Source organism: Balaenoptera musculus, chromosome 1, assembly GCF_009873245.2.
Source record: "Balaenoptera musculus isolate JJ_BM4_2016_0621 chromosome 1, mBalMus1.pri.v3, whole genome shotgun sequence".
Taxonomy (NCBI): Eukaryota; Metazoa; Chordata; class Mammalia; order Artiodactyla; family Balaenopteridae; genus Balaenoptera; species Balaenoptera musculus.
Window position 1 is genome coordinate 16822208 of NC_045785.1, and position 26279 is coordinate 16848486.

The window sequence follows — 26279 nt, forward strand, 5'->3', positions numbered from 1 at the left end:
AGAACACCTCTCTGGGCCGCCATGAGCTCCCAACCGCCCACCCTCAGCCCCATCCTCTCACCGTGTACGTGGAGCACGGCCCTGGCCACGTGCTGCCCGGCGCTGCTGTGGGCGCGACACAGGTACTGGGCTTGATCCGAGGGCTCGACGGCTGGCAGGCGCAGGATGCCGCCATGGATTTGGGCCTTCTGAGGGAGCTGGCCACCGGGGCCCCCTGACATGGAGAGGTGGGGTCAGCACCCACTGGGATTGGCATTGCCAGGCCCCCCAGGGGTTGAAGTCCACAGCCTACAGTCCTGCCGCTGGCCCCCACATGCAGGAGAGCCAGGCCCAGACTGTCATTCCCGCCACGGCCTCACCTGTCCACTCGAGGGTGGGCGTGGGGTTCCCTGTGGCACTGCAGCGGAACTCAGCCAGCTGCCCAGGCTGCACTGTGAGCTGTGGCGGGTGGATGGAGACCACGGGGGCAGACGGGGTGGCCGAGGCTGACGAGGGAGGAGGAAGTGTACGTGGTCATGGTGGGGAGGGACCCACGGCAACAGCCTCCTTGCCGCTCTCTTTGCTTCCACTCTATCCCCTCGTGGCCATAGAACAGCCAGAGGGAGCCTTTAAAATGTCAATGGGGGGAATTCCCTGGTGGTCCAGGGGTTAAGACTCTGCTCTTTCACTGCTGAGGGCGCGGGTTCAATCCCTGGTCGGGGAACTAAGATCCCGCGTGCCACATGGCGTGGCCAAAAAAAAAAAAAAAATGTCAGTGGGGTCTTGTTACTTCTCCACTTAAGACCTGTCCGTGGCTTTTAGAACAAAATCTGAATTCTCTGCTGTGACCCACTGCGTGTACTCACCTCTGCCCACATCTTCAAGTCCCTCACCCACCCTCCCCTCCATGGCTCCAGCCACGCTGGCCTTGCGTCCCTCAAACACATCAACATGCTCCTGCCTCAGGGCCTTTGCACATGCTGCTTCGTCCGCCAGCTGTTATGTGGCCGAACACCTTCTCTTTCCTTCAGGTCTCAGCTGAGATGTCACCTCCTCAGAGAGGCCCTCCCCAACCACCCCACGGAGAATAGCTCACCCTTCTCCCACCTCATTTCTCACTTTCCTATCACTCTGTTTACTCCTGTCCCAGCACTGGTCACCCGTGTAATTATGTTGTTTGTCCACTTGTTCCTTACAGAACATGGAGGGCAGGAGGGCAGAGCTCCTCTTTGTCCCCTCCCACCCCTGTTTCTTCAGAGTCTAGGCCAGGACCTGCCATACTGTAGTTCAGAAACTGTCAGCTGAATGAAGGAATAGTCACTGGTCTTGGTGGGTGTGGAGGAAGGCCAGGACTGGGTGGGTCAGGCATGGCCATGAACGGTGTACCTTGCACGTGCAGCGTGGCTGTGCCCTGGTCCATGGCGAACATGTTGGAGCCAGTGCACACGTAGGTGCCCGCATCACTCGGCTGTACACTGCGAATGGTCAGGATACCGTTGAAATCCATGGCTCGGGCTGGCAGTTTCCCATTATGCAGGCGAGTCCACACCAGGGTGTAAGCCGGAGACTGCAGGCAGGACAAGGGAGATGGGGTGGGGGTCCGGGTGGGGCTTGGAGACCCCAGAAGACAGATCCTCACCGATGCCCACTCCCTGCCCCGCCCACCTTGCTCTTGGCTGTGCAGATGAAGGTGACGTCGGTTCCGGGACGCACGCTCTGGCTCCGCTGCTCTTCCACCGTCACCGTGATGGGCTTGCTGGGAGCCTCTGCCGGGACGGGAGTTCCCCCAGTGAGCTGGCTGCTGGCCAGGCCGCTGTGCTGTGGCCACTTTCTCTCCCTCTTCATCACCCCATCCGGATGTCACTTCCTTCCCAGTCTGGCTTAGATTCCATTCCACTCCCTGGCACCGCCCTCCCTCATCCTGGCCGAAACCCATCATCTACTTTCTTCCTGCTGGCACTGAGCACCCAGCAGGCTGTGATCAGAGAACATCACACCATGATCCCCTTGGCTCCAATTCATGATCACAGACCACAAATGAGCTCTTAACACTTCACACTTCACTCCAACTGGGCTTCTCTGTCTGGTTTGAGTTTCTATTCTCCCAAACAACCATTTCACACCTGCTCCCAGCTTCTCCACCCTCCTGAAACCCCCTTCCACTTCCATGGCTTCAACTCACGCTTCTTGAGAGAACTGAAACAATTAGTCAGGAATTTTCCACGTTCCCAAATCTACCCACCTCCCTCCTTCCTGGTCCCTGAAGGATGAGACTTCTCCCCACCTCCCACCCCACCTGAACTCCCCTTCCTGAGTGCTGGAGCCCCTCCCAAGGACCCCCTCCCCCTGCTGTGCCCTCTCCTTTCCTTCCCCATGGGATCATTCTGCTCCACAGACAAATGTGTTCTAGGATTTTCCATCTCTGAAAATGCTCCCTTGACCCTATACACCCCTCAGCTACTGCCCCATTTCTTGGCCTCCGTTCAGAGCCAAGAGCCTTGAAAGAGTTGTCTACACTGGTTGCCTTCCCATCCCTTCTTTGCCTCACTCCCATCCAGTCTCTACCCCTTCTCTCCACTGCAAACCGCTCTTGTCAAAGCATGACCTCCAAGGGTTATTTCTCTGTCTGTAGCTGACTTTCCCGGGGCATCCGGTGAGGCCGGCCACTCTCTCCGGGAAGTCGTTTCCCCTCTTGACTTCCAACTCACCACCTCCCCCGGCCTCCTCCTGTCTACTGGCTGCCCCTGCTCACTCTCTTGCTGTCCTCCCTCCTCCATTTGTTCCAGTTGGAGCTCCTTGGGGCTCTGTTCTGGGCCCTGTCCTCGAGCTACACTCTCCTGGGTAATTTCATCCTGCCCCATCCCTATGCCAACAGCTCCCAAATTCATTTCTCTGGCCAGGGCCTCTTTCCTGAGTTCCAGATTCACATATCCAAATGCCCACCTGATGTACCTACTTCAATGTTTCCCCAAGCTTCTCAAACTTTAACAAGTCCAAAACCAAACTTGTGGTTCCCTCGGACCTGTTGGTGGCAGGTGTTGCTGGTGCCCCACCCATGTCCCCTTGTCACTCCAGAACCAACCTGCCTGACTTCTGCAGCCGCTGCATTTCTTTGCATGAGGGTTTTCTCAGGCCACTGGTGACCATCGTGTCTGCCCATGAGGTGGGGCAGAATGCAGGGGAATCGATGCTACTGGAGCAGGCCCCAGTCAGTGACTGATACGAGCTGGTGTGCACATACCCCAGCTCTCTTGGCCCTAGGGCAGAGGGCAGGGGGGCTCCAAGGAGCATGTTTTACTCTGGAGTTTCCCGGGGCTGCCTCGGCTGCGTTCAGTAACAACTGCTCTAGGTGGTAATGTGCTCAATGACACACCGTTTATTGGATGCCTTCTCTTCCCTGTTTCATTTCATTTCCCAAATAAGCTATGTACACACAAATCCTTGCCTCAGCCTCTGCTTTTGGCGGAGCCCAAATGAAGATGCCCTCCCGTTGGATCCTCTCTCATCTCAGTAAACGGCACTCGGCCCAGCTGCTGGAATCCAGACTCCTAGGCTTTTCTCTCTCCCTCAGTGACCAGACTCAAGTCCTGCCAGTTCTGCCTCTAACATCAGCCTTGACCCATCACCCCTTTCCATCTTCCTGGCCAGTGTCCTCGTCCACCATCCCCTCTGGTAGATGGTCTGCAGTTTGCAGCCCATCCCAGGACAGGCAGTCTTGTGGACAGAGGAGTAGAAACTCACCAGTGACCAGCAGCTCTGCCCGGCTGGTGTTGGCATGATGGAGATTACGACAGGTACAAATGTAGACTCCAGCATCTGAAGGCTGGACGCTGGGGAAGTGGAGCTCGGAGCCTGGTGGCAAGGAGATGGGAGCTCATCAGTACAGATGCACCCCTTTTCCCACCCAGTCCTGCGTGTGGGTCCCTACAGGATCTCAGTAGGGCAGGGACAGACCTGTGCCTCCCTTTCCATTGGAATGGCCGAGGGGCCTGGGGCCATGTGTACCTTGATGTCGCTGCTGGGTGCTGCTGGGCAAGGGCCGCCCATCTTCACGAGACCAGTAAAAGTAGTGGGGTGGGCTCCCACTGACCTGGCACCGCAGGGAGTGGGGACCACCTTGGGGTACTATGCTCCGAGTTGGTTGGACCTGGACCACCAGCGGGGTTTGGTCTGCTGGGGGAGGGACAGGAGAGGCCATTCAGGCAGGAGGCCCCCAGCATGTACCATTGTCTCAGATATCTCTGCCCTCCCAAAGACTCGCGTGCCCCACCCTTCACCCTGTTCCCCAGACCTAGTATCTCTCAAATTCCATGGGTCCCCTGCCTTGCCCATCACCTCGACCCAAGACCATGGTCCCACTTACCCCGTGGCAGGCACTGGCCCCCTCGCACATTGGGGTTACCCACGTATCCTGGGGCACACCTGTAAGGAGGAACAAGGACCAGCTGTCAGACCCCAGGGGACCCAGTGCCTCATAGTGGACTTGGGGAGCCAGAAGCTCAGCTCTCTGCCCAGTATGGGGTGAAGAAGCTCTGAGCTCTGGAAGGACTTCAGAGACCAAAAAAGCCCCACCACAGGGCCTCTGGGAGCTGAGAAAGGGGAGTGTGAGGAAATGTCAGTAGGTTGGATTCAGGGAAACATTCATTCAACAAATCTTTATTAAGCAACTACGATGCAAGGTTATTGAAACATAACAGTAAACATGATAAAGTCCTTGCTCTTATGGAACTGACTTGTTGGGAAACTAACATGGAAACTATGTAAATGAGAGTGATGGACATCTATGGGGGTTGTGAGGGCATGGTGGGGGGGCACTAATCTAGCCCTGAGAATCAGGAGGCTTCCCAGAGGATGGGACTGCTGAGCTGCTATATTCCCTTGGAGCAGACTGTACTCTGCAGCGAACTTATCACTGTTTTAACTATGTATTTGTATGATTACTCGCCATCTTGTCTCCCACTATAGTTGGGAAACTCTGTAAGAGATGGGACTGAATCTGTTTTGCTCATTACTTTATTTCCAACACCTTGGCACACTGCATGGCACACAGTAGATGCTCAATAAAAATGTGCTGAATGAGGGAATAAAGCTGAGCCTTGAAGGCTAAACAGGAGTTAGCCAGGAACAGGCGGTTTGAGGGTGACGAATGTTCCATGAAGAGGAAATAGCACATGCAAAGAAACGAACATGAAGAAGTCAAGAAATGAAGCCCAGCTAGAGTACAGAGTTGGGTGTCAGAAGTGGGATGAGACTGAAGAGTGATAAAGCTACCTAAGGAGCTTGTGCTGGTCCCAAGGGCAATGGGGAATCTTGGAAGGGTTTTGAGCAGGGGAGGGACATGATCCTGGTAGGGACCTTTCTGAGCAACATCATCCAGGACTCTCACCTAGGAGTTTACCATATGCCCCCTCCCTTTATCCCTTCTATTTGCAAACTTACTGCTCACAGTACTGGCCAGTGTAGCCAGGTTCGCAGGCTGTGCAGCGGTATCCACCAGCTCCCAGGCTTTCACAGGTGCGGGAGAACCTGGGATAAGAGGCAAAGGTCAGGCCATGGGACGCCCACTCCCCACCCTCTTCCCTCCACTTCTCCCCCAAAAGTCAGTTCAATGCCCTCCACTCCCCGGTGGGAGTTCTTCCTTGAGCCTTGAGCAAGGGCACCCACATGTTCTCTGGGTTGGTCAGTGGGCAGGCACAGGGCTGGCAGTCCTCAGGTGTTCCAGCAGTGGCGTCTCCATAGTAGCCAGGTGCACACAGCTCGCAGAACTCCCCGGCGGCACTGTGCTGGCATTGCTGCGAGGCACAAGGATGTCAGCTACTTGCTATTTGGCAAAATTTACCAAAAACTGTACAATTTTGTAATCTCTTGACCTCAAAATTCCATGTTTGTGAGCTTATCTTTAAGAGATAGTCATAGAGGGGCACAATGATTTCACTACAGGATGTTCATCTCAGTGGTGTTTATAAAAGCAAAATGCTGGAAACAAACCATGAAAAAAGAACTGAGAAAATTAAAAAGAGCACCCATCCAAATAGCTATCAAAAAGGATGATACTGATTCTATTTCTTACATTTTTCTACCTAAATACCTGTAATATCAGAGGAAAGTCCCCACGTGAGTATGTCGGGGCGGAGTTTTGGGAATAAGAGCTTCATCGTAAAAACGTGTGTGGGTTTTATGTTTTCCTCCAAAGAGATCCATGTTTCTTTTATTAACGTAGCATATTCCTCATTCCATATTTAGCTTGTGGCTCTGTCAACCCCTGGTCCTTGACCACATACCCTGGACAGCTATACATACACCACTCCGAAAAGTTCAGGTATAAAAAACTACTGAAATATTCAAAGACATCATGAACTTGTAAGTGAAAAAAGTTGATCATAAAACACAGTGATCCTACGGTTATTTGTAAAACGAAAGGTATATTAATCTGCATAAATATTTGCCTAGAAAAAGAGCAAAAGAGCTCCACAGTCTAACATTGACAGTAATTATCTCCAGATGGTAGGATTTCAGGGAATTTTTACTTTCTTTTTAAGTTATCTCTATAGGCTGATTCTTCTACAGAAAACATGTGTCACTTTGGTGATAAGAAATAGCAGGAACCAAAGTTTTCTTTTCTTTTTTTTTTTTGGCCATGCCATGCGGCTTGAGGGATCTTAGTTCCCCGACCAGGGACTGAACCCGTGCCCGCTGCAGTGGAAGCGTGGAGTCCTAACCACTGGACCGCCAGGGAATTCCCCCAAAGTTTTCTTTATAAGGAAGGATGTTACTCCATAGTTCTGGCCACCCCACCATACCTGCAACCCCTCGATGCCCAGACCTGCTGGGCCAGGCGCTTTTCCCCATAGGATGTGCCCCACGACCTTGCCCCTGGATCTGGGTCTATCCAAACCAAACCCCTCCCTATCCCACAGCCAGCCCTGACACCCCACCCAGCCCCAGCCAAGCTGACCCCTGCCCTGGCCCTGCTTGCATCTTACCGAGCAGGCCCCGGTCTCCGGGTGGCACAGGTCTGAGTGGCCATTGCATTCGCACAGCTCACAGTGGCCAAGGTAGAGTCCACTCCCAGTGCGTGTGTAGCCTGGGGCACAGTCCTGGGGGTAGAGAGGAGAGTTGGTCTCTGTCTCCACTGTGGTCCCACCCAGAGACAGCAGACCTAGAACCCCTCTCCTCCATCCCCCCTCCACCATCTAGACTCCCACTGGCTCTTGGCAGGGAACTTCCAGGCCCAGCTCTCCACCCCAGCCTCCTCTCTTGGAAGCTCTCCTCCCCCATCTTCACTTTCCCAACACTCCAGAGCTGGGACAGTGTCACCCCCATCCTGCCTGGCATCTCCAGTCACTCTGGATATACTGAAATAATAGTTCATTCTTAATGGAGAACCCTTCTCCAGCCCCAGGACTTCATCCCTGAAAATTCTTCTGGCAGGGTCTTTATTGAAAAACGTAACCCTGAGATGGAAAAAGGGGGTTCAGGAGACCTGGATTTGGAATGAGTCCTCGAAGACCTTTATGATTATGTTTACATTTGCTCAGTAAAGTGAAAGAGGCAGCACCCATATAACCAAGGATGTTTTCACACATCCTAAGTGAGTAATCATGGGTTCCAAAAATAATGAATTTCTATTCGCTGCCCCTTCTTTGAAATCTCTCCAGGCCCTCGCTCCCAACCATTTCAAAGGGATGTTTATAAATCTGTTTTGCTTCACTGTGGAAAACGTGCACCAAGGATTCTGCTTTCCCCAGGGGTTTTCCTTCAAAATGTGTTAAATTTTATAACTTCAAGGGACGTGAAGTTCATCTATTTGGATTTGAAGGTTCTTGTGGACACAGCAAAGGTGCACAGATGTAAAGCTGCAGAGATGTGGACTTCCCACTGGGACTTCCTTGGTTGGGTGGGGGGCTAGCTGTTTCCATACTTGACCTCCCTGCCACCCACTTGGCATTGCAGCCCTGCCCCCTTCCCTCCTGCGACCCCCCTTCCCCAGTTCCACATTCATTCATCAAATGTTAACTGGTTGCCTGCTTCGTGCCTAGGAATTCAGCCTGCTTCGTGCCTAGGGATTCAGTCAGCTCAGGCCCTGCCCTCGTGTTCACAGTCTCCAGCTGAACCCTGCAAATGTTCTTGGAGTTCCTCCAACTGCCTGCCCTCTCTTCCACCCCCTACTGCTCTTCCCTCCCATAGGACTCACTGTCTCTCCCCCGCCCCATCCATCTCATTCACTGGGGGCAGAGGAATTTTCCTGGGGTTCAGTTCCGACCCCAGCACTCCCTCAGCAGCTTGGCAGTCCCCGCTGGAGGGAGCCTTGCTCCAGGCCTGAAGAATCACCCCCCACTCAGCTTTCCAGGGGTGACCCTTCTGCATCGCAGGCTATGTCCCCACACATTCCTCCTTCGGAACTTCTGCTCATTCTGCCCTCCCTGCCTAGAATGCTACTCCAATCCACGCTGTTCACCACTCTGAGGCATTTCCATGCTCTGCTTTGGGCTAATTTGTGTCTCTGTCTCTCTGTCTCTGGCGGGCATCCTGGGAACATGAGCTGGGTCTTAACCTCTGCAGAGTGTAGCTATGTGCCCTTGGGTAAGCTGTGCACCCTTCAGCGCCTCATTTTTTAAAAAATCTGTTAAAAGGGGACAATTACTCATCTCTCAGTGCTGCTGGGAAGAATAAACGAGATGTTGCTGAGTATATTAAAGTTATGACAGTAATCACAGGTGGCCATGGAAATCCCAGTTGACCGCTTGCTGATCCAGCTCTGTTAGCGCAGAGGCATCTGGGCCGGTCACACTCACCTGGCAGGACAAGCCGACATAGCCCGGGGGGCAGCGGCATTCCTCCACCTCAAGGGCCCGGGGTCCCTCTGAGGGCCCGGGCTGGGCGACCTCCAGGCTGACCGCGCTGATGCTGGCTGCTAGTGGCATTGAGGAGAACGTGGCCCGGACCAGGAGCTCGTCCAGGTCAGCCAGTGCCATCAGGAGGTGCTCACGGGTGGCTGGCTGCCCATCAGGCCGGCGCCAGAATTCCTGGGTTGGTGGGGGAAGACAGCAAATGAGGGTGAGGGGAGTTGGGCTTTGTGTGCTGTTCCTGCAGTGCCCCCAGCCCCAACCCCTGCCTTCCAGGCACTGGCCAAGGACTGTTAGCTGAGGATGGGGGGAGTGAGAGGCAGTGTAGCTGGTGTCAAAGCCAGGCTCCAAAGCAGGGTGGAGGGTGCAGAGGGTCAGACATGGTGTGGCCGAGTGCCTCTCACCTCTCGGAAAATGATCTCGTAGCTCTTCCTCTCCGGGCCCTGCAGTGCTGGCTGGGAGGCCACCAGCATGATGTTGTTGCCCTGGGGAGACATGAGTGGGCTTGGGAGGGGAACTGAGGGGCTCTCGGGGACAGTGGGCTCCTCTCCCAATCCCAGTCTCCTACCTCTCCAATCTCCCAAGCTCATGTACCCAAAGGAGTCAGGTACATGCCCACTACCCCATCTTCCAGCAGCTGGGCCTCTGCCTACATAGTGTCCAAACAGATGGTGGGGCGGAGGCATGGGCCTAACTAGTGGGTGGGTGCCAGGCCAGCCAAGTGCTGGACTGAAAGGAAAGGAACACTGAGGGTACCCCCAGCCCCCACCTTCCCCTTTTGCCCACTCGGTGTGGAACCCATGTGCTCACCGTGATTTGGACATCAGGGTCAGACAGCGGGCTGCCCTGGGCCCCCGCTGTGTAGGAGAGGGTGTACCGCAGCTTTCCACCATAGGCTGCCACCTGCAAGAGGCAAGCCCTGCAGTCACAACCTGACTCTGCCCTCCTCTGGGGTGTGTGCGACCAGACAGGTGAGGGGGCAGAGCCTCTGGAGGCCTTTCTGCACCCGTGCTGTCCTCCCCACCCAACCAGAGGCCAGCGGTTGCCTAAGTGACAGGACATCTATCAGTTCCTTCACAGTCTCAGACCTGGTGGCAGTGACCCTGAGAAGCCTCTGTTCTGTTTTATGGGGTTCCCCATTTCCCATTGTCTCACGATCCCAGCAAACAAGCTCCAAGTCCCTTCCATTAAAGGAATTTCCCATAAAGCAGACAAAGGTAATGACTGTGACCACCACAGGGAGGTTGCAGAAGGTTCAAAAGTTCTCAGCCATGGCGGGGGCAAGGGGATGCTGAAAGTTGCCCCTCAGAACTCTTGCCTCCTGGGCAGGTGGTTTTTGTTTGTTTGCTCAGAGTCCATTTCCCCCGTTGTTTTGCAAACTGTAGTCCTGGTTTCCTTTAAAGGAAACTATGTTCTACAGGCAGACTGTGTGGTTTGAGGGGCCCGGCCCCTCCTCCTCTAAAGTGGAGACATGAGCCAGGTCTGGCCAATCTGCACATTCCACCACTCCCCCTCTCTGCTCCAGCAGGGATGAACATGTGAACCTGGTACTTCTGCCCTTTCTACTGGAACAGAAAAACCCCCTTTACTAGTCAGACGGGAAGCTGGAGAATGATGCCAGCTGAGATAAAGTCCTAATGAGCTCCTGGATCGAGCCATGCCTGATACCGGCATCTTTGGGCTTTGTACTTTCATGAGCCAATAGATTCTTCGTTGCGGGCAAGCCAGCTGGGCTCGGGTTTCCTATTGCTCACAACTGGAAGAGCCTTATGTTTGCTGCTGGGGGCTTCCACTTGGGCAGCCAAGGCCCCAGCTCTGCCCCACAGGACTTTCTTTTCTCTCCTCTGCCGCTAGGGCAGTTGTTCAGGTCAATACCACACTGTGTCAGGCCTAGCCCATTTGCTCATTTGTGTTCATTTAGTTGGTGAGCATTTATTAAACACCTACTGATGACATGCCAGGCCCTGGGCTACACAGGCCCTGAGGATGTTCTCCACAAGCTCAGGGTGAGGTAAGGAATTTAGGGGCATAACCAGATAACCATGAAACAGCTGGTTTCCTGTTTTCTTTGGATGCCAGCAAGTTCATCGCCATGTCTAGGACCAAGCTGCAGGTGTGTACAGCAGGGTGGCTAAGGGAGCAGACCCTGCAGTCTAAGACTGGGGTTCAAGTCCAGCTCTATTGGCTGGACAGCCTTGGACAAGTCACTTAACCTCTCTGAGCCCAACTTTCCTCCTATGGAAATGGGAATAAAAATAATACCTACCTTGAAAGGTAGTATGAGGATTAAGTAATGCAGGCCACGTAAAACCCTGCACTCAGCACAGGGCCTGCTGAGCACACAGCCTCAATGCTTGCTAACTCCTCATTGCGCCCAGCTCCACCCTTGGCTCCAGCAAGCTTCCTACCTTCATTTCCCCCTGAACCAGACTGTCTTGTCTGCTTCTCTGAATGTTATTTTATTGCATATTGTGTGTATTCTTAAGAGGCACTCTAAATCATTTCTAGAACAATACTAGTACAAATGCAATACTACTAATAATAATGACGATGATGATGATGGTGATTCCGACATGACAGGAATGATAATCAGATTAACATTGAACTCTGGGAGGCCAGGGTCTTATTCTGCCCATATACAGTACAGCACACAGTAAGTACTTACTGCTTCTTGAATGAATGAATGCAGTCCCAAAAGCTAGGTCAGTGATCTGGATACAGGGTAAAGGGAGACCGAAGAAGAGGTGCCTTACCTCCCAGTTAAGACAGCCTTTCTGCCAGGGGACTGTGGCTCGCTGAAGGGTAAGAGCTGAGCTGGGTTCGATCTCAGCCCTACTTTGACCTGAATGTGGGACCCCTCTCTGGGCCTTGGTCTACCCATTTGTGTCATAAAAGGTTTTCACAAAGGGCCCTCTGATATTTTAGGATTTGATGACACCCCTATTCCCCCACCCCCCCAAATCCTTGTTACCTTGTTCCCCAGGAAGACTTTGGGCAGCTGCCAATAATAGAGGCTTTCAGGAAGCAGAGAGAAGCCTTTGTAGGAGAGAGAGAACTAGGACAGAAGGACAGGTGGTGAGAGTGGATCGAACAGGTCGGGGGCCAAAAGGGCAGAGATGGTCCCGACGGGGGTGAGAACAGACCCCAGAGGGAGACCCGGGAGGGCAGAGGGATAGAAACCGCACCCCCAGCCCCACAGCTCAGGTCCTGGCCCAGCTCTTTGGACAACTTGCTCCCCTATCTGGACCCGGACACCCCAACTGCTCTCGCTGGCTGTGGTTTGGGTCGGTGTCTCCTCACATCTGGTGCTATGCCCCTTGTGGATCCCAAGATGATTTACGGGGCACACCAGAGAACAGTTTAAAATTTAGTGGCTATTTTGGGACTACCCTGGTGGCGCAGTTGTTAAGAATCCACTTGTCAATGCAGGGGACACGGGTTCAGTCCTTGGTCGGGGAAGATCCCACATGCCGCGGAGCAACTAAGCCCGTGCGCCACAACTACTGAGCCTGTGCTCTAGGGTCCAAGAGCCACAACTACTGAGCCCGCGTGCTACAACTACTGAAGCCCACATGCCTAGAGCCCGTGCTCCGCAAGAGAAGCCACCACGAGAAGCCCGTGCACCGCAATGAAGAGTAGCCCCTGCTCACCGCAACTAGAGAAAGCCCGTGTGCAGCAACAAAGACCCAATGCAGCCATAAATAAATAAATAAATAAATAAATAAATAAATAAATAAATAAAATTTAGTGGCTATTTTAATGTGTATTTAAAAATGTAAAACTAGCATAATTGAGTTGGTATATGATTGGTTGAAAGAAAAAACTGGAGTAAATAACTGTCCAAGTGGTGTGCAGAAATGGCAGAATTTGTGAAATTGGTTCAGAAAAAACTGAAGTCTAGAAAACATGATGGGTGGGGGGGGCGTCCCTTGGTGGGTGCTTTGGCACATACCTGAGAGCCTGCTGAGGAAGACAGAGAAGCAGAGGAGGAGGAGGAGGAGGAGGAGGAGGAGGAGGAGGGGGAGAGCAGAGCTGCTTGCACAGCAGCTGCCGGCTGGGGATGGGGCGAGAGCCCCTGGGGAGGGGGGTGGGGGTGAGCAGCAAAGCTGGAAAGGAGCTGCCAGATCTCGGCATCCATCCGCCTCTGGGCCTCATCCACCTGGGGGACCGAGAGAGGGAGGGCAGAGGAAAGGAGCAGAAGGACAGAAAGGACACCGTGAGGCTCTGCCTGCCCCCAGGTCGTGCCAGGCCCAACCAGCCGCCCACGCCTGTGCTATCTGTTCACGAGTGCCGATGCCTGACCCTCTGGCCTTTGTACCTGCTGCCCTTTTGCTCCCCGTGAGACTGGTGGAGCTACCTGGAATGGGCCCAGACTATGGGGAGAAGCTCATATAGTGGGTGCCCCTGGTAAGAGAGGGGCAGACAGTTCTGCCCAAGCTCAGGCTAGAGGGGCTGGAGGCAGCCCCAGGGGCATATGTGGTGCCGAGACGGCTCCTTGGGCCTCACGTTCCGTGCATGCCCATGGTACCAGCCCAAGCCACTCACAGTTCTGTAATGTTTCCCAAGGGCAACACTGGAGTGGTCCAGGCATCAGGTTGGGGCCTGGCCTGGCCTGGGGGAAAATGACCCAGGAAGGCCAGGGCCTCAGCCCCAAGCTCCTACTTGGACTGCGCTCTCTGGTTTCTTCCCTGGGGCCCTAGACACAGGCTGTCCCCAGCCAGGCCTTGGCTGTCCCCTGTGACAGCCGCTGTGTCCGGCCCTTGCCCTGTGGGGGCCCCAGGATCCTCCCAGCAGGCACAGCTGCCCGCAACTGCTCCTCTGAGAGGGACGTGCGGTTCTGACGGGTAGAGGGCACAGGCCAGCTCAGACCCTCCCAGAGCCCCAGAGCTGGAGCCCTGGGGGTGTCCTCTCCCCGGGGATATGGCGGCCAGAAAGGCCCACGCGGACTGGGGAGAAAGGCGCATGCTCCCCTCTCCAGGCTGAGACACAGGGTTAACTCCAGGCCGTGGAGGGCCGTACACACACAGATGGTTAATGGAGGCTGCTTGGGAGACAGCGCTGGGGTAACCTGGTGGGCTAGGTATAGTCACATGGTTTAGCATCAAGTTAGTTTCCTGGCTAACTCAGCCACCACTCTGGCCACAGACAGTTGGCACCAGGACCCGACCACACTGTAGATGAGGCACACACCCCTCCCGGTTCTAACTCCTGCTATCACAGGGCTTGGGCACAGCAGTGCCCTGACCGTGGGCCATCGGGCACGACCTGGGTCCACGTGGACCCATATTGCCCGGGGCACTGGGCATCTCCCCACGCGGGGCGGAGGGCATCCAAGAACACACCATGCCCACGTCACATCAGTTTCACACCACTCAGATTGCGGGCCTACCTGGTGAGCCTGGCGCATCCGCGCAAAATATGCCTCCCTCTGTGGGGCACAGGGAAATGCCAGGAGAGGGAGTCAGAGAGAGAGAGAGTGAAAGGTCTGGAGCTGCAGGGCAGTAGGGAGGAAGACACGGAGGCCAGGAAAGGAGGAGAAGGGAGAAGGGACCAGAAGGCAGCCAGCCCTGGGAGGAGGCTGGGATACGTGGGTCTGTCCAAGGAACAGGGACAGGGCAACCTTGAACACCCCCTCCTAAGTGTCCCTGACCTTCCTGGGGCCCTGGGCGTGGGGACACATCTGCTTGAACACCGGCCTCAGCCAGCAGGGGATGCCTGTACCAAGACCCACTTTCCCTGGGTGCCCCCAGGTGGCTCTGACCGCTCACAGAACCCATTTGGGCGGCTGCCCTGGAGTCCAGCCCAAGACCCTGCGCCCCACCGTGCCACTAACACCACCGCCACATCACCTCCGCGCTAGACCATGACTCTGGAGGAGCAAAGACTCTGACTAGTGTAGTATTTAAGGGCGGCCTCTGACCTGGTTGGAATCCCAGCATTGCCACCTTCAGGCTGCGGGAGCCCAGGCAAGTCACCTAACCTCTCTCACCTCAGTTTTCTCACTTATGCAATAGGGCAGTAGTTGTACTTAGCTCATACAGTTGTGATTTATGACATGTAAAAGTGCTTGCAACAGTGCCCAGCACAGAGTAAGAGATCAGTAAATATGACCTCTAATAAGAATACCCAACTCCAAGCACAGGGCTGACAGCACAGAGGGAATTCCATGTGTGAGCAAATGAATGAAACTGAAACTGTGTCTCATTTGTCCTTGTGTTTCCAGGGCCTCGCTCAGGACCTGTTTGTTGACTAACTGCGCGAAAGCTAATAGTCATTAACAGGCGAGCACTTATTATGCACCAGGCATGAGCGCTAATCCTGCGAGCTGCTTTGGAGCTGAGGTTTATCAAAAGGCAGCCAGCTGGGAAGCGGCAGGGCTGGGTTTAGACCGAGTCCTATCTGACCCCAAAGGCTGCACGCTTAACCACGACATGGCTGATGCCTCCCTGCCGGCCCAAACTGCTCTGAGGTCAACACGTGTCTGAGTCCCTGCTGGCCCCAGGGCTCGGCAGGGGCCTGGCTCAGAGCTGGCGATCAGGCAGGGTCTGCCAGGCCCTGCTGCATGTCACACCTTGTCTCCCTGGTATGTCTCCGGCAGCTGCCAGTAGAAGGACTCGTGGCCAAGGTTGGCGAAGTTGCCAAAAGTAAGCTGGGCACCCTCGGGCACCGGTTCCACGGTGAAGCCTCCTGTCAGGTGGCTGTTCCGCTGTGGGTTCACCAGGGTGAAGCCTTGGAAGTCCCCAGGGGCAAAGTGGGTGGAGATCTGGCAGCAGAAGGAGGACGGGGGTCAGCCTGGGCACTGGGGCGGGCACCTTGGTGGGGGAGGGGCGGGCTGGGCATTAGAGTGGGGAATGGGGGGATGGTGAGACCAGGGCTAGGACAGAAATAATGGGGAAATGGAGAGGACATTTGGGGGAAGGAGGGGGTTGGGGTCAGTGATGACATAAGCAATAATGGGGTCATGGGGAGGGCATTAGGGGCGGGGGCGAGGGTTGCTGGGATCTGTGCTTACATGGGCAGTGATGGAGGCATGGGGACAGGTGTCCCCATAGGCAATGGGGATGCCACTGGGCTAGGCTTCTCACCTGCCCTGCCCTAGTGATGAGCCAGGAGAGGCCGGCGGCAGGCCCCGGTGCCGGGGCAGTGTAGGGGCTCTTACCAGGTGGCGCGTGTAGGAAGAGCTGGTGCACTGCTGGGTGATACCCATGCAGAAGCAGGGCAGGCAGCCAACCGGGTTGCTGGCGTTCAGGTGAAAGTGGTGGGGCCGGCAATAGCTGCAGGTGAGGCCTTCCACCTGGGCCTGGAGGATGGGTAGAAAGGTGGGTGCGGGGAGCTCGGATGGCTCTCTTGCCCCTTCAGCAGCCTTTGAGCGAGGCTTCCCAGCCACTTCCAGCAGTTCTGGGGAGCCCCTGCTGCCCCCATGCCTAGGCCCCGGCTCCCATCAGATGCTGCCTGACATGCCACGAGGCCCCGAGCAGTAGGGCAGAGAAGGGCCCTGCGAGGAAGGGTGGCAGGGGCGCAGGGACAGCCCTGAGGGTATGGTGACAGGGAAGGCCTGGCAACCGCCGTGGCTGCGGTTCAGGGCTTCGTGGAGGGCAGGGGTTTGGACTAACCTTGCACTGGCATTGTCCAGCAGAGTCACACTGGTCGCTGATGCTGCCCTGGGGGTCACAGCCACAGCCAACTGGCTCTGGCAACTGGCCGTCTCCTGAGGTGGAGGGAAGCCACAGCTGGAACCCCAAACCTGCCACCGAGCATCCCCATTTTCACCACCCTCTGGGCATCTAACTCACCACCTGAGAGAGGAAGTGTTTGTTTCTGAACACCTACCACGCACAGGCATTATACACATTCACAGCAGCCCTCTGGGGTACGTGGGCCTTTCACTGCCCCCGTTTTACAGATAAAGAAGCCGAGGCTCAGAAAGGTAAAAGTCACTTGCCCCAGGTTGAAGGAGAACAAAGGCTCTGTCCTAGTTCCACCCCTAGCGTAGCCAGATCCCAAAAGCCTCCCCACTCCGACTCACTTCGACATGGCTGGCCTTGGCTGGGGTTGCCATGGTAACCTGGGGCACAGCTGTGGTGAGAGAAAGCACTGGGTGAATGGAGGGAAGAACCACAGAATCCTGGACTGTGCTGGGGGCCCCGTATTGGACTCAATGACCTCAGAGTGCTGGAAGGAAACTATTAGCCTAACTCACCCATTTCACAGATGGGGAAATAGGTGGGAGAAGAAGGGCAGGGACTTGCCCAGTATGGTCAGGCCTCAAACCCAGGACTTTCAGCAAGAATGAGGGGTTTTCTGGGAAGATTCTGGCCTGGTTGGGGCAGGGGGGCAGGGGGTGTTGGGAGTTGGGGGTAAACTGCAGGCCTAGATCTCTGAGGGCCTCGAATGCCAGGCTAAAGGTTTAGGCTCTCGGGTAAAGGAGCTAATTGCCTTCTGGGGGCCTTTGTGAGACAGAGTGGGCGGATTCTGGTTCCTTCTGGTCAGGAGGGCTGGGCCTAGCCTGACTCCAGGGGCAGCCCCTCCTGCACGCTCCCTACCCTGCCCGCACCTGCCTCACCTCTCACAATGACGCCCGTTGTGGCCTGGGGAACACGCATCACAGGTGGGGTGGCCATCTGTGTCCAGAAAGCAAGTGTGGGTGGCTCTGTGGGTGCGGGGGGCAAATTTCCAGTTAGAAGGTCAGCAGCTCTTCTTTCAGGACCAGGGCAGGAGGGAGAGGAGGAGCGGGCATGTGAGTTAACGTGTCCTGAGTGCCAGCTACATGCCAGGCTCTGTGCTAAGAGTTCCATGGCATCATCTCATGCTCACACCAGGGGCCAAGGTGGAGGTACGTCATTATCCCCATTTCACAGATGAAGAAATTGAGGCCCAGAGAGAGAAGTGTATCTTATACAAAGTGACACCTTGAGGAAGTGGTAAGGCCACGATTTAACCACTGCCTCTCAGAAGGGTCTGGGAAGAAGGGAATCTGGGACAGGGCAATGGACGTTTCAGGAAAGGGCAGGTACAGGCAAGGACTGGACGCACTGGCCAGCAGCAGGGGCTCCGTGACAGGGGCATGGCTGGCAGTCTTGTGGTGTCCCACGCTGGGCATCCCCGTAATATCCGGGCTGGCACTGCTCACATTGGGGGCCCTCTGTGTGGTGCTGGCAGCCCTGTGTGGGGGGGTAGAACGTGGGTTGAGGCTGAGCCCCTGGAGGCCACAGATCCCTGGGGTAGGAAGGAAGGAGGGTGGGACTCACCTGGCAGGCACCTGTTTCGGGCTCACAGACCTCTGTATGGCCATGGCAGCTGCAACGTTCGCAGGTGCCCAGGTAGAGGCCGCTGGGCATGCGTGTATAGCCTGTGTCACAGTCCTGGGGGCAGGAAGATGACGGTGGAGGGACTTCCTCAGCAGGGGCCGTTCTGGGAAGGGACCACTGGATGGCTGGGGTGGGCTTGGGGAGGTGGGAGAGCTAAAGGAGGAGGAGCCAGCAAGCACCGTGGAGGGAGCTGGCTGGACAGGTGGGTGGGGCCCAGGGCTCACCTGGCAGGATGGGCCACGGTACCCAGGTGGGCAGGTACACTGCTCCACTTCCAGTGCAGGGTCCTGGCCGGTGTCCTCAGGCACAGCCACATCCATGCTGATGCCAGAGACCCTGGGTGTGGCAAGACCCACTATGAATGAGCACTCGCGCTGGGCCTGGCACCCCTGGAGCCCTACGCGCTATCACCTCATTAATCCACCCAGCAGCCCTGCTGTGATGCTACTGGGGCCCCGCCCAGCTCCCTGACTGGGCGTCCATGCCCCAGCAGCTGCAAGGGCTGTGGTGAAAGGCTTATACCTGTAACTTCCTCCAGGGAATGAGCCTTCCTTGCCAGGAGAGGTCACACTGTCCCACTCCCTTGGGGTGACCAATGACAGACTGACCCAGGGTACAAAGGCCCCTCTGCCTCAAGGCAGGATGACTTTGCAGGGCTCCATGGGGATGAGACCGAGGCTGGTCTTCACCTGACACCGCTTCCTTGCCTGGCCACTTCTCCCTCCTGTGTCCCTCCCTCCCAGGTTCTCCTTGTCAATCACGGGCACCCAAATCCCCATCTCAGGCTTTGCTTCTTGGGGACCCGACCTAAGACAAGCCTTCTGAGGGAGGTGCTGTTATAATCTCCATTTTACAGATGGGGAAAATGAGGCACAAGAAGGCCGCAGAGCCAGAAAGCAGCAGAGCTGGCAGTCTGGCTGCACCACATCGCACCGCTTAGCCTGGAGCCACCCCCAAGTCCCCTCCGGTCCTGCCGCCCCGGGCCCCAGACACCTGCTCTCCGCTGGCCGCTGGGTGTAGGATGCCTGGATCAGGAGGGTGTCAATGTCCGCCAGTGCCATCAGCAGGTGCTCCCGCGTGGCCGGCTGCCCGTCAGGCCGCTGCCATGCTTGCTGCCGAGGAAAGAGCTTATGGGCTGCAACCCCTGACAGCCTGACACCTGAGTGAGAGGAGCAGGGGGCCTGCCCGCCTCCCCCCGCGGGTCTCCTGGGATGGTGTTGCTCACCTCTCGCAAGGGCACGGTGAAGGTGCTGGGCTGGCCGGGGCTAGGCTCCTGGGAAGAGTGATGCTCCAAGATAATGTTATTGCCCTGCAGTACCACCAGCGGCTGCCTGTGCAGAGGCGCGGAGCCAGGCTGGGGCCGCTGGGTCACTGTAAAGCGCAGCTCTCCGCCATAGGAGGTCACCTGGGACACAAGGCAGACAGGTGGTCAGCTGGGGCCCCCACCGTCGGGCCCTGCCACTGCTCCAGCCACCTCCTCCGCCTCTTCTCCAAAGGTACCATGCTGCCTGGAATTCCCTTTCTCATCCCACCCCCGCCCACCTTGTCCCCCAGGAAGCGTGAAGGGAGGCTCCAGAAGTAGGGCCCAGACGGGAGGCTGTGGAAGGAGGAGAAGACCAGTTCCCCGGGCATGGGCGACGAGATGCCCTCGCTGGTGTTGTGGGTGCCCGCGGCGTTGGTCAGGCTGAACGAGGTGGGCTCCTCAGAGGCCCCCAGCACCTAGGAGGTCGGGGGAGAAGAAGGCGGGATGGGGGCCGTGGCCTGTGACTGGCCCTTGGTCCACCCAGCCCTGGGCTTGGAGGTCCCGCCAGTCTGCCCAGCCACCCGCCTCGTGTAGGTACCTGTGCGCGGCTCCAGGAGGAGCTGGTGCACTGGCGACTGACGCCCATGCAGAAGCACTTGAGGCAGCCGTCAGGGTTGCGGGTGCTCAGGTGGAAAGAGCCAGCGACACACTCGTTGCACAGGCGCCCCACCACGTTGCTCTGCAGGCACAGAGCTGGGAGCTGCAGGGTGGCCCACAGGAGGGGCTGCCTGGAGCTTCCGGTCCAATCCACCCATATTCTAGATGGGAACCCAAGGCCAGAGGGAGCCGTGAAAAGAGCACACGTATGAGGGCGGCCACCATGTGAACAATAATTCCCCATTAATGGGAGCTTATACAACCAATCGTTTTTCTCTTTTCTCTTTGGTTGCTAGGGGGCTCACGAATAAATTTTAGACTTGAAATATAGCAATGTGGTCAGAATAATTACTGCTACTATGAATGGAGTGTTTCATGAACTGTGCTAGTTTCTATTCAACCAGCACCTCATTTAACTCCTCTAAGTCCCTTGAGAGGGATGTGACATCTCCATGCTTCACACGAGGAAACCGAGGCTCAGGGATGGGAAATGATTTACACAGGGTTCCTCAGCTTGCTAATCCGCTCTGGGATGTAACATCAGGAATGCCTGATTCCAAAATCTGCCCAGTTCTTTTTTCTGCAGACACTTAATGCTCCCCCGCTCAATGCAAACCATTTCCCTCCTCTGAGCCCCCATCTCCTCATCTGTGAATTGGTGATGCTATTAGCTACACCATTGTGTCAATGTGGAATGAAAGCACGGTTAAAGCAAAGCTACAGTACAGATATAACGGTCTCACAAAGAATGACTAGCAAAGGACCTGAGACTTGAACCCAGGTCACCTGCCACCCCAAACCAGCGCTCCTTCCTGATGCCGGGCCACCTCTCGTGAAGGGGAAGACGAGCCCACCAGGCCCATCTGCCTGCAGCTAGGTCACCACCCACTGGCCAAGGAGCGATGGAGAGGATGGAGCCTCCTTCCTCCCTCTCCCAGCTGTGCGCTGGGACCCAAGGCCCCTGGGGTGGGGGAGGGGAGGGCACGCGTACCTTGCAGAGGCAGGCCTCTCCAGAGGTCCCCGTGCTGCCTCGCTCGTCACAGCGCACAATCTGCTGGTCTGGAGACACAAAGTAGGTATGGACAGGCAAGACGGGAGTGGGATGGACATAATCTGGACAGAGTGGGGCAGCTCCCCAAGGATCATGGGGTTTGTGCTGGACTTGGGGACTGGGGTCTGGTGGGCAGCCTGGGGAGGTGCCAGGGGATGGTGGCTGAGATACTCACTGGTGGGCCTGCACTTCCCGCCGGGCTGGATGGGGTTGCCCTCATATCCGGGGGCACAGCTGAGGAAGGGAGAGGGTTGTCAACGGCACTCCCATGCCCCCACCCACGATGGCCTGCTTCTCCCAGCCCCCACCGGCTCTCCCTCACCTCTCACAGCGGCGGCCCGTGTAGCCTGGGGCACACGCATCACACGTGGCTTGGCCATCCGTGTCCAGGAAGCAGGTATCTGAGAACCTGTGGGTACCAAGTGGACAGGACATGGGGCAGGGCTGCGATGATGGGCCAGGCCAGGGCTTACAGTCCCACTCTGGGAATGATTGCTGTCCACAGGGACATAGCAGGCTATGAGGCCCACCTGCTCTTGGTCTGCAGCCTCATAGCAACACTAGGAAGACAGATGGCCCCATTGTATGGAAAAGGAAGCAGGCCTGGAGAGGTCAAGGGGCCTAGAATAATTTAGTGACCAGGTGAAGATTTGAACCCAGGCAGGTCTCCCATCTCCCTGCCCAGAGGATGTCCCTAGCCTGCAGCACTGCCCTCTCCCTCAGCCCTATGTGCCCCATCTCGAGCTGGCTCTGACCTGCGGGAGGCGTCGATGTACGGGCAAGGGCAGGGCCGGCAGGCAGTGGCCGTGGCCTTGGTGGCGTCACCAAAGAAGCCGGCCTTGCATCTGTTGCACTGTGGTCCCTCTGTGTTGTGCTGGCAATTCTGGGAGGAAGGGGAGGGAGTGGTTCAGGTTCTACAGAGCAGCCCTCTGACCCCAGTGTGGGACCACATTGGACCAGATGGGCTCCCTGAGGGTGGGCTTTTGAGGCTAGCTGGATCAGCCTCTGCCATCATGCTGGAACTACCACAGCTTTGCAGACAGGGGAACACCCAGCTCCATCCTGACGGGGAGCTCACCACCTCACGTGGCAGCCTGTCCCATAGAAGGTTCCAAATGCCTGCTTTGTATTGACCTAAACCCACATTCTTCTTCCAGTCTGCACCCACTGGCTAGTTTTGCCCTCTGTAGGCCATTCCTTCTACTCCTGACAGCTCTTCAGGGATTTGCAGATAACAATTTTCCCTGCTTGAGGCTTCTTTCTGTCAGCTCCACAATCCCAGCTCCCTCCACCATTCCTAAGAAATAATGTTATGATTTATAGGCTCCTTCCTCTTAGGAATGCCCTGCTAAAGGCCATGCTTTACACAGTACTATCCAGGATTGGTCTGACCAAGGTGGAAGAGAGTAGTACTTTCACCTCTCCCATCTGGACATAATATCTCTGTTAATGCATCCAGAGGTCATGATAGCTTGGGTGGCAGCCATGGCAGTCATTCTGGAGGCTTGTGCTAAGCTTTGGGTACAAGGAAGCCTCAGCCTGAACCTCCCACCAAGCCCTTGCCCGTAGCCAGTATCCAAGTGCCAGCTGGCATGACTCACCAGGCAGTGGCCATACACAGGGTCACAAGAGCTGGCATGGCCATTGCAGTTGCAGCCAGAGCAGGTGCCCAGGTAGGGCCCACCAGGCACCCGGGTGAAGTGGGCATCACAGCTCTCACAGGACAAGCCGGAATAGCCAATGGGGCATCTGTGGGGACAGGACCAAGACACTGGCTGCAAGAACCATGAGGCCTTGCTGTTTCTCCCCTATCTTTGCCAGGGTCCCTGTGGTCCCCGGCCCTGCCAAGTCAGGCACCTGCACTCCTCTACGCTGTGGGCGCGGCCATGGCTGGTAGCGTAGGTGACAGTTGTATCCATGGAGATGTCACTCAGCCCCACGCTGGCCATCTTGGCGTTGTACACTGTCTGGATGAGCACAGCTTCCAGGCTCTGCAGCACCTGCAGCATCTCCGCTCGCTGCACTGGCCGGCCAGACTCATGGACCCAGTGCTCCTGGGTGTGGACAAAGGTGGGAGGGGTCATGCATCAGCACCTGCCCAGCCTGTACCCCCTTCACCGCCAGCCCTGAGGGATCAGGCCCCACACACCTCAGAGAAGTGGACCTGGCGCAGGTTCACAGAACCAGGGTGGGTGGGCGTGTGGCCTCGGGAGAGCAGGCGATGTCCGGCGCCCACCAGGACCACGTCTGGCCGCTGCACTGGCTCCAGCGTGCCACGTGCCAGCTCATAGCGCACCCTGTAGCGCAGGGAGCCACCGTAGGAGTCCACCTGGCCGAGATAGGGCAGATCAGGGCTGGGCCAGTCATGGGCACGCTTGATGCCCACTGTGTGTCCACTCATTCCCCTCCTCCCTCACTCTGCATAGCTGGTACTGCGTGTCCAGCACGGAGCTGGGCACAGGGAAGCAGAGATGGGTGGGACTTGGGCTCTGCTTTGGGGATGCTCAGTCCAATTTGGGGGAGGAGTCTGATAATACTGTGTAAAAGGTGCCCAGGGAGGCCGGAGGAGGGCACTGGGCCCAGCTCAGATGCGGGGAGTGGTCCGAGAGGGCTTTCCAACAGCTGAGTCAGCATTCCTCCCAACCTGACCATGGCAGGCCTGACTCTGCCTTGAATGAATGAGCCGCTGCCCACAGGGGGCTGCGCTGGGGCAAGACGACACGTCTCCCAGAGCAGAGACTGCCCTGCTGCTCCACGGCTTCAGAGGGAGCGGAGCCCAGGCAGGTTCTGGGCATGTGCAGCGGGGCTCGGCCACCTCCCCATCCAGGGCGGCAGCCCGGTCTGTCACCTTGTTGCCCAGGAACTGCTCAGGCAGAGCCCAGAAAGAGTCATGGACCAGGAAGCGTCGGGACAAGTCGACCAGCTGGAACTCCTGCAGAGCGGTGTCGATTTGCAGCTGGGTGGAGGAGAGGGGCGGCATGCCGGGCTGCGTGGGCATCGTCACATTCACGCCTGGGTGGCAAAGGGGAGGGGTGAGGGCCATGCATGTTCTGGCCCGAGATAGCCCCCTTGAGGGGCTGTAACCCAGAGAGATGGGAAAGTTTTGGGAGAAGTGTGATTTAGAGAGAACGTTAGTCTCTCTCCCAAAGTCAAATAAAAGCAAAGGTTTTTTTTTTCCTCCTGAAGTTCTGCACCGTCTCCCAAAGCATGCTCTGGGCAAAGCCAATACTTCAGAATGATGGTTGGGAACCACCTGGGAACCCCAGGGTCAAGGAAAGGTCAAAGGGATTTTTTGCAGCAGGACTTTTCAGAGCCTTTGCTTGCCAATAGATCCATGGACTGTCAGGGTTGGAACAGCCCACAGGGGGCAGTAGAGAGCTACACAGGGCTGAAGAATGGGCGCCCAAGTCCTGGTTCCACCACCCTCCAGATGTGTGATCTGAGCAAAGGCCTCAGTTTCTCTATCTGTAAAATGGGGGTAATAGTGGCTTGCTTCACAGGGTTATTAGGAAGCTAAAATGAACAAACTGATATAAAATGCTTAAAACAGAACGTGGCACAGAGGAGGTGCTCAAAAACCGGTTAGCTGTTACTGTTGCTGTTATTATGACGGGTCATCTAGTCCAGCCCTCTCCTACACACACACACACACACACACACACACACACACACGGGAATTCTCTCTACAGCACCCTCCCAGATCTCGAAGGCAGTACCAACCATCCAAGAGATGGCATTTCTGTGATGATGGCAATGTTCCTGAACCCAGGTCCGTTTGATGCCTGGGCCCACGCCATTCTGCCTCTCAGAGCCAGAGAGAACTGAGTCCAACTGCCTGCCTTTATGTTTGGGAAAATAGGCCCAAAGAAGCCAAGAGTCTCAAAGTCACACAGGCAGTAACTAGTGCATCTGGAGGTCAGCCCTGGGCTAAGAAGATGCCAAAGCCTTGGTTCTTAATGCTCTGGGGTCACTGGTGCCTCTGCATTCTGCAGGGTGAGGATGATGAGGACGGTGAGGATGACATTACTGGATACTTACTGGGCACTTACCAGGGACCAAGCACTATTCTGAGTGGCTTATGCATATTAATCCATTAAGTCCTTATAACAACCTGGGTAGTTAATATTTTATCCCCATTTTGTAGATGAGAAAACTGAGACACAAGATAGTAACTTGGCTAAGGGCACACAGGCAGTAAGGGTCAGGGTCAGGATTTGAACCCGGACTCCGGCTCCAGAGCCCACCCTCATCGTCACCTAACGCAGGCAAATATCAACTGTGGGTTTGGCTTTTCCTAAAAAAGTTTTGTCCTCCCCTGAAATGCTCTTCTTACGGGGCTCAGCATTTCTTCAGCAGCCCCGTGTCCCTCCCTGAACTGGCCCCACGTGTCCAGGGCATGCTGCTCTCCCATATCTGCCCTCTGAGCCCGTTGGAGCCTGCCGCTTGCCTCCCATCCACCAACGCACCCTTGAAGTCATTGGGCTGGTCAAAGCGCAGCCGGATCTGGTCTCGGAAGCGGCGGCTGCTCTGGCACAAGGTGGTGATGCCAAAGCAGAAGCAGGGCAGGCAGGAGGCGCTGTGCTCCAGGTAGAAGTGCCCGTCGGGGCAGGGTCCTGCGGGGCGGCAAGGGAGTGGGCTACGGCTGGTCCCAGGCAGGCAGCCCCGGCTCCAGCCCCACGCCCGGTGCCCACCTGCCCATGGGCCGTACCTCGCTGCGGGATGAGCTCCAGGACACCGTCGGGAATGCCGAACACCATGCCTCGGGCGTTCATGGCCTCACAGGTGTAGGCGCCCTGGTCTGCCTCCTTCACATCACGAATGGTCAGGGCGCCACGGCCTCCCTCACTCGTCATTGTCACCCTGGTGGACCCCGAGACAGAGGTGGGGGTCAGGCCTGGACCACTGGCCGCACCTCCCCCATGTCCCCAGCCCCTGCCGGGGCCCAGAGCTGTACCTGGGATGAGAGGGGATGTGGCCCCAGTTGAGTCTCCAGTTGATGATGGGGGTGGGGACGCCAATGGCCACACAGGTGAAGGTCACCGTCTGGCCCCGGGAAGCCTGGACCGACTCTTGGGGAGGGGTCACCACCTGGGGAGGCACTGGGAGATGGGAGCAGGAGTGAGAGGTGGGAGGGGCAAAGGGAGGAGGAGCGGGGTGGGGGTGGGGGGAATGGCTCAGAGGAGCCAGGCCGGAGG

General features: G+C 56.5%; 1 protein-coding gene across 7 annotated transcripts in view; it reads right to left on the reverse strand.

Annotated features, from left to right (window-relative positions):
• Positions 1–26279, reverse strand: part of HSPG2 (heparan sulfate proteoglycan 2) — a 101690-nt gene that overhangs the window by 27727 nt on the left and 47684 nt on the right. For 5 of the 7 annotated variants that reach the window (XM_036843588.1, XM_036843612.1, XM_036843618.1 and 2 more), the window contains exons 11-46: positions 26039–26183; positions 25793–25944; positions 25551–25697; positions 23933–24096; positions 23234–23413; positions 22942–23138; positions 22686–22833; positions 21840–21967; positions 21407–21493; positions 21260–21318; positions 21025–21092; positions 19975–20115; positions 19676–19852; positions 19359–19538; positions 19127–19245; positions 18358–18469; positions 18074–18187; positions 17859–17986; positions 17389–17475; positions 16852–16901; positions 16439–16533; positions 15985–16125; positions 15397–15588; positions 9636–9728; positions 9230–9310; positions 8775–9005; positions 6963–7076; positions 5644–5771; positions 5419–5505; positions 4343–4401; positions 3985–4152; positions 3721–3831; positions 1645–1745; positions 1366–1546; positions 360–485; positions 62–214 (exon numbers count right to left, since the gene is read on the reverse strand). In XM_036843588.1, the coding sequence (XP_036699483.1) occupies positions 62–214; positions 360–485; positions 1366–1546; positions 1645–1745; positions 3721–3831; positions 3985–4152; positions 4343–4401; positions 5419–5505; positions 5644–5771; positions 6963–7076; positions 8775–9005; positions 9230–9310; positions 9636–9728; positions 15397–15588; positions 15985–16125; positions 16439–16533; positions 16852–16901; positions 17389–17475; positions 17859–17986; positions 18074–18187; positions 18358–18469; positions 19127–19245; positions 19359–19538; positions 19676–19852; positions 19975–20115; positions 21025–21092; positions 21260–21318; positions 21407–21493; positions 21840–21967; positions 22686–22833; positions 22942–23138; positions 23234–23413; positions 23933–24096; positions 25551–25697; positions 25793–25944; positions 26039–26183 (4644 nt within the window). The remainder of the gene's footprint in view (positions 1–61; positions 215–359; positions 486–1365; positions 1547–1644; positions 1746–3720; positions 3832–3984; positions 4153–4342; positions 4402–5418; positions 5506–5643; positions 5772–6962; positions 7077–8774; positions 9006–9229; positions 9311–9635; positions 9729–15396; positions 15589–15984; positions 16126–16438; positions 16534–16851; positions 16902–17388; positions 17476–17858; positions 17987–18073; positions 18188–18357; positions 18470–19126; positions 19246–19358; positions 19539–19675; positions 19853–19974; positions 20116–21024; positions 21093–21259; positions 21319–21406; positions 21494–21839; positions 21968–22685; positions 22834–22941; positions 23139–23233; positions 23414–23932; positions 24097–25550; positions 25698–25792; positions 25945–26038; positions 26184–26279) is intronic. The other 2 variants (XM_036843626.1, XM_036843598.1) reach the window with 1 other exon arrangement.